We start from the raw sequence: 12,853 nt of genomic DNA, 5'->3' as shown, positions 1-12,853 counted from the left end.
ACCAGATGGATCTGTTAACGTTGTCTCTATTCTGCCGTCCAAACTTTCTGGAGGACTCTAAACCCCACTTACAATATTACTGTCTTCCCTTTATTCACAAACACAAACATGCAAACAAGAGAGCGAATGCAGAGCGATCTTCTATAAACTCTCCAAGTGACATTGTCAGCGTCTAATATCCAGCACCACAGATAAAGGATAGGAACTACACTTGTTTGGTGATAATATCTAGAGACAAAACACCTAAGAGTTTTTAATATAGAGTTTTAATAAAATTAATTTTAATAATTTTATGAATTAAAAAAGCTTACTATAAGACCACCAGAGAAAGCAAGTTATCACCTTTGTCCTACTCTCCCAAAGGCAGATGGGTGTTGTGTGTTGGACATTGTATAAGGTTTGCTTTGATTTTTCTTCTTTTTATATTTATGTTATTTTTAAAAATGAGATAGAACTGACATATAACCTATTAATTTCAGGTGGACAGCATAATGATTCAGTGTTTGTGTATATTACAAAATTATCACCACAGTAAGTCTAGTTAACATCATGATTTTTCTTCTAGTATTGCACCTTGACTATCTTGGATGACACTCAGTATCCAGTAATTGAAGGACTGGAGACATTTGTGGTTTTTCTCAGCTCAGCACAAGGGGCCGAACTGACCAAACCCTTCCAGGCTGTCATTGCAATTAATGACACATTCCAGGATGGTAAGATATTGGAGATGCCAGGTGGTGGCTCAGACTACATTTCTATTTTTCCTTATCTTCCAAGTATATGACATTAGAACTCATCCACGTTTCATTCAAGAAATAAATCGTGTGTGTGTGTGTGTGTGTGTGTGTGTGTGTGTGTGTGAGCGAGCACATGTATACACACTCTTTTACATAAAATTATGGAGGAGAAATAAACATTCATGTTTCTAGTACTGTGCTAGGCACAAAAAGATGTATAAGACTTGGGCCTTGTCCTCAAGAAGCTTAGTGTCTAGTTGGGGGAATCATACCCTTAAACAGAAAAATTAGAATATTTTATATAAATGACCTACTAATGCTATAAATCCAGTACTATGGGAACAGAGGGGACTGAACAGCAAATATGTGTAGAAGAATCACAGATATCACAAAGGACATGATGTTTAAACAGTCTTAGGGTGTATTAGGGGTTTATCTAATGGGTAATAACATAAAGTTTTGTCAAATGGACAGATATAGTGTATATAAGGTATAAAAATTTGAAAGACGGATACTTGGAAAGCAGTGAGATGCTTACTTTTGCTTTAAGCCTGGCTGGAGATGAATGAAATGAAATGAAGGAAATGAAATGGAAAGACAGGTTGGAGTCCAGTTCAAAAAAGTCTTATGTTGCAGCCTAAGGAATTTGTAAGCAGAGAGGAGTGCTTCTAAGTGGAGGAGTGGTGTGGTTTTTGTTGGAGGAAACTGACACTGGCAGTCCTGTGAATGATGTACAAGAATGAATAGACACAAGTATGTGAATAAAATATCAGTCTTCACTGAAGAGCTAACCTAAGTAACAGAATAATGACCAGGAAAGGACAGTTATTTCTTGGGAAGCATTGATGAAATTTAGAATCATCAGATGCTAGGGGTATCTGGGTGGCTAAGTTGGTTAAGTGGCCGATTTCGACTCAGATCACGATCTCATGGCTCATGGACTCTGTGCTGACAGCTCAGAGCCGGGAGCCTGCTTCAGATTCTGTGTCTCCCTCTGTCTCTGCCCCTCCTCCACTGGTGTGCACGTGCATTCTCTCTTTCTCTCATTCAAAAATAAATAAATAAACATTAAAAAAAAAATTGTCAGATGCCGGAGTTGGAAAAGATCTGGTCAAACTTTCTACCTAACTCAGGAGGATCCTCATTAGCATCTCCGTAGTTGATGATAGAGCCCATAATTAAACTCTTTCAGTGAGTGAAAAGTCACCGAAAAAGGAACAGAAAGCCAGCAGGGTGATACTTAATGCTTTCAGTGATTTTTAAATAATTTATTTATTTATATAGTTTAAAAAATGACAATAAAGTTATACTATGAAAATTAAGTCTACCTTCTACCCCTGTCTCCCAACCCTCTGGTTGTTCTCCTTAGAGACAACCATTTTAACCAGTTTTTTTTGTTGTTGTTTTGTTGTTGTTGTTGTTGTGTGTACCTTCAAGAGAAATATCTATAAAACATATGCATACATATAATACACACAATATGTATATAATGAAAATGTCCAAAATTATATCTTATTTTGTACCTAGGTTTGTTGAGATCTAACTTACATAAATTAAAATTTACCCTCTTTAGTGTATCGTTCTATGCATTTTGACAGATGCACACAGTGGCGTGGCCACCACCACAATCAAAATGTGGAACAGTTTCAATACCCTACAGAATTATCTCATACCCCTTTGTAGCCAACCTCTTCCCCATCTTGAGCCCTGGCAACCACTGATGGTTTCTCGCCTATACAGTTTTGCCATTTCCAGAATGTCATATAATTGGAATCATGTAATATAGCATCTTGTGTCTGGTTTCTTTCATTGGAATATTGCCTTTGAAAACCATCCATGTTGTTACATATATAAGTAGTTCATTTCCTTCATTGTGGAGTAGTTTCCAAATATATAGATGTACTACAATTTGTTCAGCCATTCACCTGTTTATCCAGTCACCTGTTTATCCAGTCATCTGTTGAATGACAATTGAGTTGTTTCCAGGTTTTGGCAGTTATGACTGGAATGACTATAAAAGTTTGCATATAGCTTTTTGTGTGACTGTACATTTTTATTTCTCTGGAGTAAGTACTTAGGAGTGGGGTTGTTTGGTTGTATGTTAAGAAACTTCCACCCTGTTTTCCAAAATGCTTATGACTATTTTGCATTACCACCAACAGTGTATGAAAATTCTGGTTGCTCCACACCCTCGCCAACATCTGGTGTTTTTAGGTTTCTGCGAGTTCTTTTTAGTTATCCTAGTAGATGGATAATGGTGTCTCATGGTTTTGAAAGTCATTTCCCTAATGACACTGAGATCTTTTCAGGTGTTTACGTGCCATCTATATATCTTCTTTAGCAAAGTATTATTCAAATATTTTCCCCATTTTTAATTGAGTTGTTTTTCCCCCTGTTATTACATTCTTATAAATTCTGGACAAATATTTGTGTTTTGCAAATATTTTCTCCCAATCTGTTGCTTGTTTTTTGTTCTTTCAAAAGGCAATAGTTTTTCATTTTGAAATAGTCCCATTGACCAATAATTTTATTATGGATTATGCTTTTAATATTGTATCTAAGAAATCTTTGCTTGACCCAGGGTTACAAAGATTTTTTTTCCTGGGTTTTCTTCTGGAATTTTTTTTAGTTTTAAGTTTTACATTTAGAGTTGTGATTCATAAAATAGTAACTTCATAACTATGAACAAGATTATAACGATTATACTATTTTATATTTCATGTTACCTGAGAATTTACAGAGTGATGTACTAGAGTTTTCTCATTTGCTCATAATCTCATAGTTTTATACTTGTTTCCATTTTATAGATAAGGAGACTAGAATCAAGGGAGTAAACACCCAAAATCTCATACAAAGAGGGACCAAGTTTTTGGCTTCAAGTTCATACTTTTTTGCGCTATACGAATTAGTCCTATTTGGTGCAATAGTAGAATCTGTGGGATATGTTTTTTTTTTCTTCATTCACTAAAAAGAAGAAGGATATTCAGTTATCCTTTTTGTTCTTGAAAAGGCTTCTAATGCTTTTACATGAAAGGTATTTAATTTCCTTCTGATGGAGTGGAAAGGGAATGCAAAATCAGAAGACCTAAAATATAATTCCAGCCCTACCACTTTTTAAAATTTTTGGCCTTAGATTAGCAACATAAGGTTACTGAGCCTAATTTTGTTAATCTATAAATAATGAAAATACCTACCTAATAAGGTTATTATAAGGATTAAATTAGAAAGTATGTGAAAATATCTACCATTGTACCTGGCACATAGTAGATTTTATTACATGTTAATTTCTTTTCTTCCTGACACATCTGTAATTTATCATACTTGCCAGTGGGACTCCAGTAACACATACAAGACTCATTGCCCTAGATCAACAGAAAACATTTCCATTTGGATTTTTCTTCATGCTTTATTGATGAACATTAGGGTTGCAAACTTAGAAAATGCTTATGTTAAAATATTTCTCATCTTTCAGGCAGGCTACAACAAACTATATTTAGTCAAGAATTTATCCCAGAAAAAGAAATCCCCAAAGCTATTTCAGTAACCCATTGTAGTGTTCAGTGGTTATATCTATTGGCTATCCTTCTTCATAGGAATTGCTAACTTTTGTTGTTTCCTCCATGTGCACATTAAGGTAGAAAGATCTTACCTTCTCTCTAATCTTTATAAGCTCTTCAATTTATGAAACAGGTTGAATAATTTGCCTAGGGTCACATGGAGAGGAGGTGATAGGGCCAGAGTTAAAACCTAGGTCTGTTCTATCCAAGTCCAGTCTTCTGATTTTATACCCTACCATGCTAACTTTTTCACACTGCAGTTTTAGATGCTTGATGTCACTCAGTATTCTTATAATGTCAACTTTCAGCCTTCCAAAGTGATCTTCAGTCTTTCATCTTTTTCCACAGGGTGATCTTGAGGTCATAAATCATCTAAGTAGCTCATCTCAGAACATTTTCCTATTTTCACTTTCTTCTTCTGCTCTGGCACCTGGAGTTAGACTTTAGTATGGACCAGAGGAATGCTGAGCAAGACATGAAAGGCCTTGTAGCTGCAATCTTATCACACCCCTATGTATGCACAATATCGTACCTACTCTAACTCAAGAGAATAGGAAGCAGGATTTCTCCTAAATCTCCAATCTAAGCATTGCCCATAAAGAGGCCCTCAAATTTCAGGATGTGACATTTGCACCTACTTTGTGAGTTACTAAGAAGATTATTGAATAATAGCATTTAGCACATATTTTGCAGTCTAAGACTGGTGCCCAGCACTGTATGGATTACAGCAGAGCAGGGAGCAGAGTCCCACAGTTTATTTCAGGACACAAGACTGTAACACCAGTAATGAGATAACTACAGACTAGGCTGTGTACGATGCACGTGCTGACAGTAAATGCACTATACCTAGTGCAAGCCTGTGAACCTCCACGAGGAATCACCATTTCATGGATCACCATTTTATGGTGTGGAAGGAGAAGGAATCTGCATTCAGGCATAAATGAGAATAGTGCTCCTACTTCCTGAGAACAGTGTTGCTGCTTATAGTTGGGGTGTTAAGAAGATTCCACATGTATGGAAGCCCTTAACATAGTGCCTGACTTGGGCTGGGCCTTTCCTTTGTATGCCATAACCCGTGTAAACAAATCTATTGCCCAGCCCACCTTATTGTCTTTCCATTGTCTCTTGCCTCAGTCTCCAACCAGACTAGGGGCTCCCATAAAGGCAGAGACCATTCCTGGCAGGCTGGTGATTGTGAGAAATATTCACCTACTTCCCTTCTCTTTCTCTCTCTCTCTCCTTTTTCCAGATAGGGGAAGGAGTGAATTCAGTTTAATATCTTGTTAAGGAGGGAAAAAAAAGGAGTCTTTTACAGCTCAAGAAGAATTTTGGGTTAATGAATACATGACAAAACCCAAACATTACCATGAGAGACTGAACTCTCATCTGGCTTGATGCCTTTTGGGCCTGCAAAAAAAATCAATCCAAAGCTTTAGATAATCTGTCATGGGCAGAAAAGCTTTCCTGCTTGTGTTGCTTTTTACCTGCCAACAAGTTTCCTTCTTGTCCTTCTATGCTAGGTCATCTTTGCCACTCACCTTTTAACAGCGCAGACTATTTTATTGGATGACAGAACCCTAAATGGTTAATATTTGGGTCCTAATGCCAAAGTTGTTACTTTTCCGTTAGGTGAACTGTTCTTTTAAGAAGTATCTTCTGGGTTTTTCTTTGGTAGTAAGTGGCAACTGTTAGGTTTAGCTTAAGTAAGGAGTTTGCTTTGTTTTTGCTAGTGCCAACAGTTCTGAGCAGTGGGCAAGTTAGAGGCAAACAGAGCTCTTTACATATTGACTTGCAGAATGCTGGGTCCTCACCGCTCGGTTCCTTCCTTTCAGGTGTGGCAAGGCATATGCAAGACACAGCAAGGAAATAGCAGTCTACAGTTTTAGGGTCAGCTTCTGCCACAGGTGACTCTGACATGTGACTGGAGGGACTACCTCTCTGTATTGTTCATTAAGAAATAAATAGCCAGCAATCAACAAGATGTGAGTCTCAGAACAGGACATGTCTTAACGTGGAGCATTATTGTAGCCATTGTAGAAAGTAAGGAGAGAAAAAAATGGTTCTTCTTATTGAGAAACTTGGAGTTGGGGGCAATACAAATCATAATATAATAATTCCTACCAAATTTGAATGCCTGTGATGCACCAGATACTCTGTTGAGCACCATGCATACATTATTTCATCAAATTTGGTCCTTCCAACAATTCAATAAGTTGGATAGTAATATTTCCAATTTATGTATATTAAAAAAAACCTCATAAAATCTAAGTAAATTACTCTATATCGTACAGCTAATAGGTAGCAGGACTGGGGTCGAAATTCAGGTCTGTTTACTGTAGAGCCCATGTTTCTAACCACAATTTCGCCCTGGTCCTTTCCTAAGTCAAATGAGACCATAAAAGTGAGCTATAAAAGAAAAGGTGATTTTATAGCAGTAATCACAGACTGGGGCCCCACTGGCCAAATTCAGCATGTGGATGTCTTTTGTTTGGTCCAAAGAGGTTGGCCTATGTGGAATTTCTTTTTACTATTGTAACTGATTGCTTTTAAAAAAAGTTTAGAAGATACAACATACAAATCCAGATTTCTGGCTTCATCTGAAAATAAGATATCTGCCAACAAAAGACTGGAGCTGAGGGGTGACCCCCTTTAAAAAGGCCTGAACTTTCCTCTTTACCAATGTCCCCACTCTTCCCTACTGTTTCCCTGTCCCAGGACGGATGTGAGTGGCCATTTATCATGAGGCTTGCGTTGCTCCTTTCCTTTTTGTAGCCTCAGAAGGAAAACAAACCTTTTGCATACTCAAGTCTCAATCCAAAAGTTTTCTTATACCTGGCTCATTTCTTTACTTGCATTACTCATCTGCATTTGAGATGGGGGCTGCACCCTGCATCTGAGAGAAAACAGATGCAGAATTGACTGATTCTATTTCATTGGAAGCACACTCAACAGTGGAAGCAGTTCCCTTGTCTTGAGAGCAACCATGCCTTGAAATTGGCTTACCGTCTCTGATTTGCCAGCCTGTGATGGCCGTTCATAGACCTTTCCTGCCAAGTGGCTGCTGAGGGATAGGGAGGGCTGCTGAGAGCTATGGCCACCTTCCCTTTGCCTCCTACTAATAATGCTTCCATCTTTCCTTCTGCTCCCCCAGTACCCAGCATGCAGTTTGCCAAGGATTTGCTCCTGGTGAAGGAGAAGGAGGGTGTCCTGCAGGTGCCCATCATTCGGAGTGGAGACCTGAGTTATGAGTCCTCAGTGAGGTGCTATACCCAGAGCCATTCTGCTCAGGTCATGGAGGACTTTGAGGAGAGAAGAAATGCAGACTCTTCACGGATTACATTTCTGAAAGGGGAGAAAGTAAGTGGATTCATGACAGCTGAAAGATCAGATTCTCTTTTTCCTTGATGCCTTTATTTGTCCATAATGAAGTCAGTTTGACAAATTCTGATCATCCTATGAATTCTTCTACTAGTTGATACCTTTTGTAATACTATCATCTGTCCTATGTGGCTGTCTTCTTTGTATCCTACTTACAACCAAATAAATACATATATCATTGGTTGAACTAGGAATTTAAATGATATATAACTGTTTTGGAATTTGGCAAAATCAAATGAATGAGGTCCCTTGGAATTTGCAACTACATGAGATGAACACACCACCAATGTTATCTAGAGGAGGAAGAGACAGTTCTTTAATACCTGGGCCCCTGTCTCAGGGCAACATACATTCTGGTATAGAACCAATAGTATAGGACCAAATAAGCAGACATTGAGCATATTCAAGGCAGTGGAGTGTTCTTTTCTTAGCAATGTATATGCACATGGGCATAGAAACTCCTGAGAAACTCCCGTCAGTAAATATGGCTGCATTAGAATCAGGGGAGCCTGGATGGTTCAGTGGGTGGGCTCTACGGTGACAGCCTGCTTGGGATTCTCTCTTTCCTTCTCTCTCTTTACTCTCCCCCACTTGTGCTCACTGTCTCTATCTCTGTCTCTCCCAAAATAAATAAAATAAACTTAAAAAAAAAAAAAAGAATCAAAGCCTGCAACCTCAGTATATGTCAAAGTGTATATTGAATGAGAATCACATTTCCCCATTTTTGGATATCAATTTCAAATGATTGAGTCATTTGTTCCCTCTCATTAGTCATTTCAAGGCCCATCTCTTATTTTGTTTATTTATTTTATGCCTATTCTCCAGCCACATTCCATTCTCCACCTCAGAACTCATCAATCTGTTGTGTTTAATGTGTACCTCTTAATTTATATTTGTTCTTTAAAAATTCTTATTTTATATGCATAATTTTTAATTTATAAAACTGCTACTATATTGTATCCTTTTCAAACTTTTCTGTGTTTACTCAGTAATATGTTTTAATATATGTCCACATCACTTATGTACACATCTAACCTGTTGCTGAGCTAGTGAATAATATTTCATAATGTGCATTTAGTACATTTTAACCATCCCTTCTCAACAATAGACTGTGAGGAACCTCACAGATAGCACCCAGCCACCTCCTAACACTCAGCTACCACAAATAATGCTGCAATGCATATCCTCATACATGTCCACTTATAGCCCTGAGTAGCAATTCCTTTGGATATACACTCAGCAGCAAAATTGCTGGGCCATAGGCCATGTATGTGCTTAATTTGAAAAAATAGGGTCAGGATACCTTCCAGAAAGTCACTATCAGTAGCATGAAGGTTGCTGTAATCCTACAACCTCTCCAACACCTAGCATTACTCATCTTTTTAACTTTTTGCTAATCTAACATGTATAAAGTTAAGTGTCATTTTAATTTGCATTCCTCTAGTTACTACCAATTTATATGCTTGGTAGCTTCTTGGGTTTCCTCTTATGTAAATATGTTTGTGCTTTGTTCCTTATTATTGTATTGCTGTCTTTTTCTTACTGATTTGCAGTCTTTGTTATATATTATAAACATTAATTCCTTGTCAGTTGTAGACATTTTAAATATTGTAAACATATTTTTCCATTCTGTCACTTATCTATTACCTTTGATCACAGTGTTCTTAGTTGAACATAAGTCTTCAATTTTGGTATAGTCAAACATACCAAATTTTTGCCTTATGATTAGTCTTTTTGAAGTTTAGTATTACATGATCTTACCCATCCCAAGTCACTGCAGATTCTTCCTCTGTTCATCTTTACTACCAAAAAAACAAAAAACAAAAAAACTGATATCTTCCTTCTCTGAGACTCTTGGTCTTTTATAGATTCATGACTCATAGAAACCTGTCTTAGTTATATTTGGGGGGTGGGGGTATTTTACTGGTGGCAGGTTGAAACATGTGTTTAAACACACACACAAATACTGCAGATACAATCTTCAGCTTTGAGTCTACATGTCTGTATTTGTTTTAAGTTCAAAAGAGAATTCTCTGCCTATCCAAGAGACAGTTTATAATTTAATAAAATTATTAAGAAAATACAGTCTAATCATCTATATGTTACCCACATGACAATCTATCATTATTCATAAGCACACTTTGGAATCTTCATTTTCTCTGGCTTGCTAAGCAATTTTTCTCTGAAACTTGTCCTTCATGATAATGCCCTTTTTAAAAAGGTATCCTAAAGAGTCACTGCTAAATGTATGCTTTCTATCAAGAAGAAAAGGAACTTCTTCAGGGGCTTAACATCAGTTTAGCAAGCTACCTATAAATGTTCACAGGATGTTCTTCCATTTAGTGTGACCTCAGAAGTATGAGAGTGAAACTTCTTTTTACCCACAGATCCTTTGCAATACAGCAGTGGAGTGGATTTAATATAGTTCAAGTAAAAGTAATCCCACTTCATATCACATGACTCTACTATTGAAGCTACTGCTTCATCTAAAATGTTTTGGCATTATTTTCTGTTTTCTTAAGAATACATTCCTCAATAGAGTATATTCAGTGTGGGAAACACTTGATTTCTTTCTGTCAAACAAGGGTTTTTTTCTTTTTTTTTAAATTAAATATAATTTATTGTCCAATTTGTTTCCATACAACACCCAGTGCTCATCCCAACAGTTGCCCTCCTCAGTGCCCATCACCCACTTTCCCCTCTCCCTCCCACCCCTCATAAACCTTCAGTTTGTTCTCAGTATTTAAGAGTCTCTTATGGTTTGCCTCCCTCCCTCTCTGTAACTTCCCCCCACCTTCCTCTCCCCCATAGTCTTCTGTTAAGTTTCTCAGGATCCACACAAGAGTGAAAACATATGGTATCTGTCTTTCTCTGCCTGATTTATTTCAGTCAGCATAATACCCTCCAGTTCCATCCATATTGCTGCAAATGGCCAGATTTGATTCTTTCTCATTGCCAAGTAGTATTCCATTGTATATATAAACCACATCTTCTTTATCCATTCATCAGTTGATGGAAATTTAGGCTCTTTCCATAATTTGGCTATTGTTGAAAGTGCTGCTATAAACATTGGGGTACATGTGCCCCTATGCATCAGCACTCCTGTATCCCTTGGGTAAATTCCTAGCAGTGCTATTGCTGGGTCATAGGATAGTTCTATTTTTAATTTTTTGATGAACCTCCATGCTATTTTCCAGAGCAGATGCACCAGTTTGCATTCCTACCAACAGTGCAGGGATTTAGATTGTATTCTCAGACTTTCAGAACTAAACAGTTTTCAGATGAGATACCATTTGGCAATCCATTTGAGAGTTCTGCAGCATTGAAAGGTATCTTCAACCTAACAAGAAGCCTTTCTGAGTTCCTTATAAAACTATTCTGGGGACGCCTGGGTGGCTTAGTTGGTTGAGCGTCTGACTTCCGCTCAAGTCATGATCTCACCGTTGATGACTTCAAGCCCTACATTGGGCTCTGTGCTGACAGCTTGGACAGAGCCTGGAGCCTGCTTCAGATTCTGTGTCTCCCTCTCTCTGTGCCCCTCCCCCACTCATGCTCTGTCTCTCTCTGTCTCAAAAATAAATATAAACATTAAAAAAAGTAAAATAAAAAACTGTTCTGTTTTTGCCAAGGGAAAGGACCATTGTTTTGCTCTCCAGGAAGCCCAATACATATGGTAAACCCCCATTATCAGAAATATACCTTTCATAACACGTACATACATACTCATTGGTTTGCTCTGCACAAATTTCCTTCAGGTGCATTGGAGTGGGTTGTTTTATTGATCTTGTTTTTCATAACTCATGACTGATCATTCAGAGTAGTTTGGAATGTTTTAATATAAAGCTCCACATGTAGGTATGTCCCAGTCAGGCACGAACTATTAGATTTAAACATTCTATTTTACAAATGAAATGGTTTGGATCCTTTTGAATTTGTGTTGGCTCTTTGATGCTGCAAAGAAGAAAAATCATTTTCTAGGAAAACCAAGCAAGCTACTGATTTTTTACTGCAAATTTTAATCTATCTTATGACATTGGCTCTAGATGAAGAACTGTACCGTCTCTATCCATGATGACTCCATGTTTGAGCCTGAGGAACAATTCAGGGTTTATCTCAGCCACCCTCTTGGAAACCACTGGAGTGGAGCCAGAGTTGGGAAGAATAACATGGCCACCATCACCATATCCAATGATGAAGATGGTAATAGAAGATATCATCTTTACTTATTCTTTGGTTGATAGAACATGAACTGATGTTTTACTAATAATGTAATTATAGGTGTTTTTTGAAAATGAAAGTGCTATAAAAGTGCCTACTGATAACAATTTCAGAGCATTTATATACACTGTTGGCACCAAGTGATCATCCTCTACAGAGTTCCACTAAGTTTATAGGTATTTTTAATCTCATTATTTCCTACCACATTGCCAAGAGATAAGAGATGAGTGTGGTTACAAGCTAGGACAGAGATGCTACGGCAGACAGAGAATAAAAACTATTTAAGTCGTTGCAGTTCAGGAGCAAGATTGGATATACAGTCAGAATCAGTTGAATCCAATGAACTAATTTAAATGCTGCCACCTTCTCAGAAAAAATCTAATTTCTCAGCTTTCTTCTAATTGATTTGGCCTATTAACCTAAAAAATCTTAAATTCTTTAGTCAGGTGTCAGCCAAGAATGACCCAGGCACTAGGGAAAACAAAATGAAATCTGTTTCAAATTGGGACATAATTATTTTATTCAAATAGATATTTTAATGAGTGAATGTATAATAATATTACAAATAGTAATAGCTGTTTTTATTGAATATTTACTGCATATAAAAAACCATGCATATTATTTTATCTTATTTCATTTTATCCTGACAGTAAGGTAGATGTTATTATCCCTCTATTATAAGTGAAGAAATTGAATATCAGCAAATTTATATAATTTATGCTCTTAGTTACACAGCTATAAGCAGCAAAACTGGTTGTAAACCTTATTTCGTCAGATTCTAGAATCTACATGAGAGTCAGTGAGACTCTCAGGGTTTCTGATATAAAATTGGGGACTAACTTGGACATTGGGTAAAATAAGAAAAGCCAGGTTTGAAGTTGAATTGGTCCTTCACCCAGCAAGACCCGGATTCAGATCCTGAAGTGAGCCTCTCCTGGTCACACAGAAACCTAGTGATTGAGT

The 12,853-nt window shown here is 37.3% G+C and overlaps 1 protein-coding gene across 1 annotated transcript in view; it reads left to right on the top strand.

The window, feature by feature from the left end:
* Positions 1–12,853, top strand: part of FRAS1 (Fraser extracellular matrix complex subunit 1) — a 421,505-nt gene that overhangs the window by 370,513 nt on the left and 38,139 nt on the right. The window contains exons 58-60 of the mRNA XM_040480456.1: positions 566–713; positions 7,446–7,651; positions 11,716–11,872. Of these exons, the coding sequence (XP_040336390.1) occupies positions 566–713; positions 7,446–7,651; positions 11,716–11,872 (511 nt within the window). The remainder of the gene's footprint in view (positions 1–565; positions 714–7,445; positions 7,652–11,715; positions 11,873–12,853) is intronic.

Source organism: Herpailurus yagouaroundi, unplaced genomic scaffold, assembly GCF_014898765.1.
Source record: "Herpailurus yagouaroundi ecotype Mexico unplaced genomic scaffold, PumYag 28, whole genome shotgun sequence".
In the NCBI taxonomy this organism is placed as follows: Eukaryota; Metazoa; Chordata; class Mammalia; order Carnivora; family Felidae; genus Herpailurus; species Herpailurus yagouaroundi.
The sequence above is the reverse complement of the archived record's forward strand: the minus strand, read 5'-3'. Positions and strand labels throughout refer to the sequence as shown.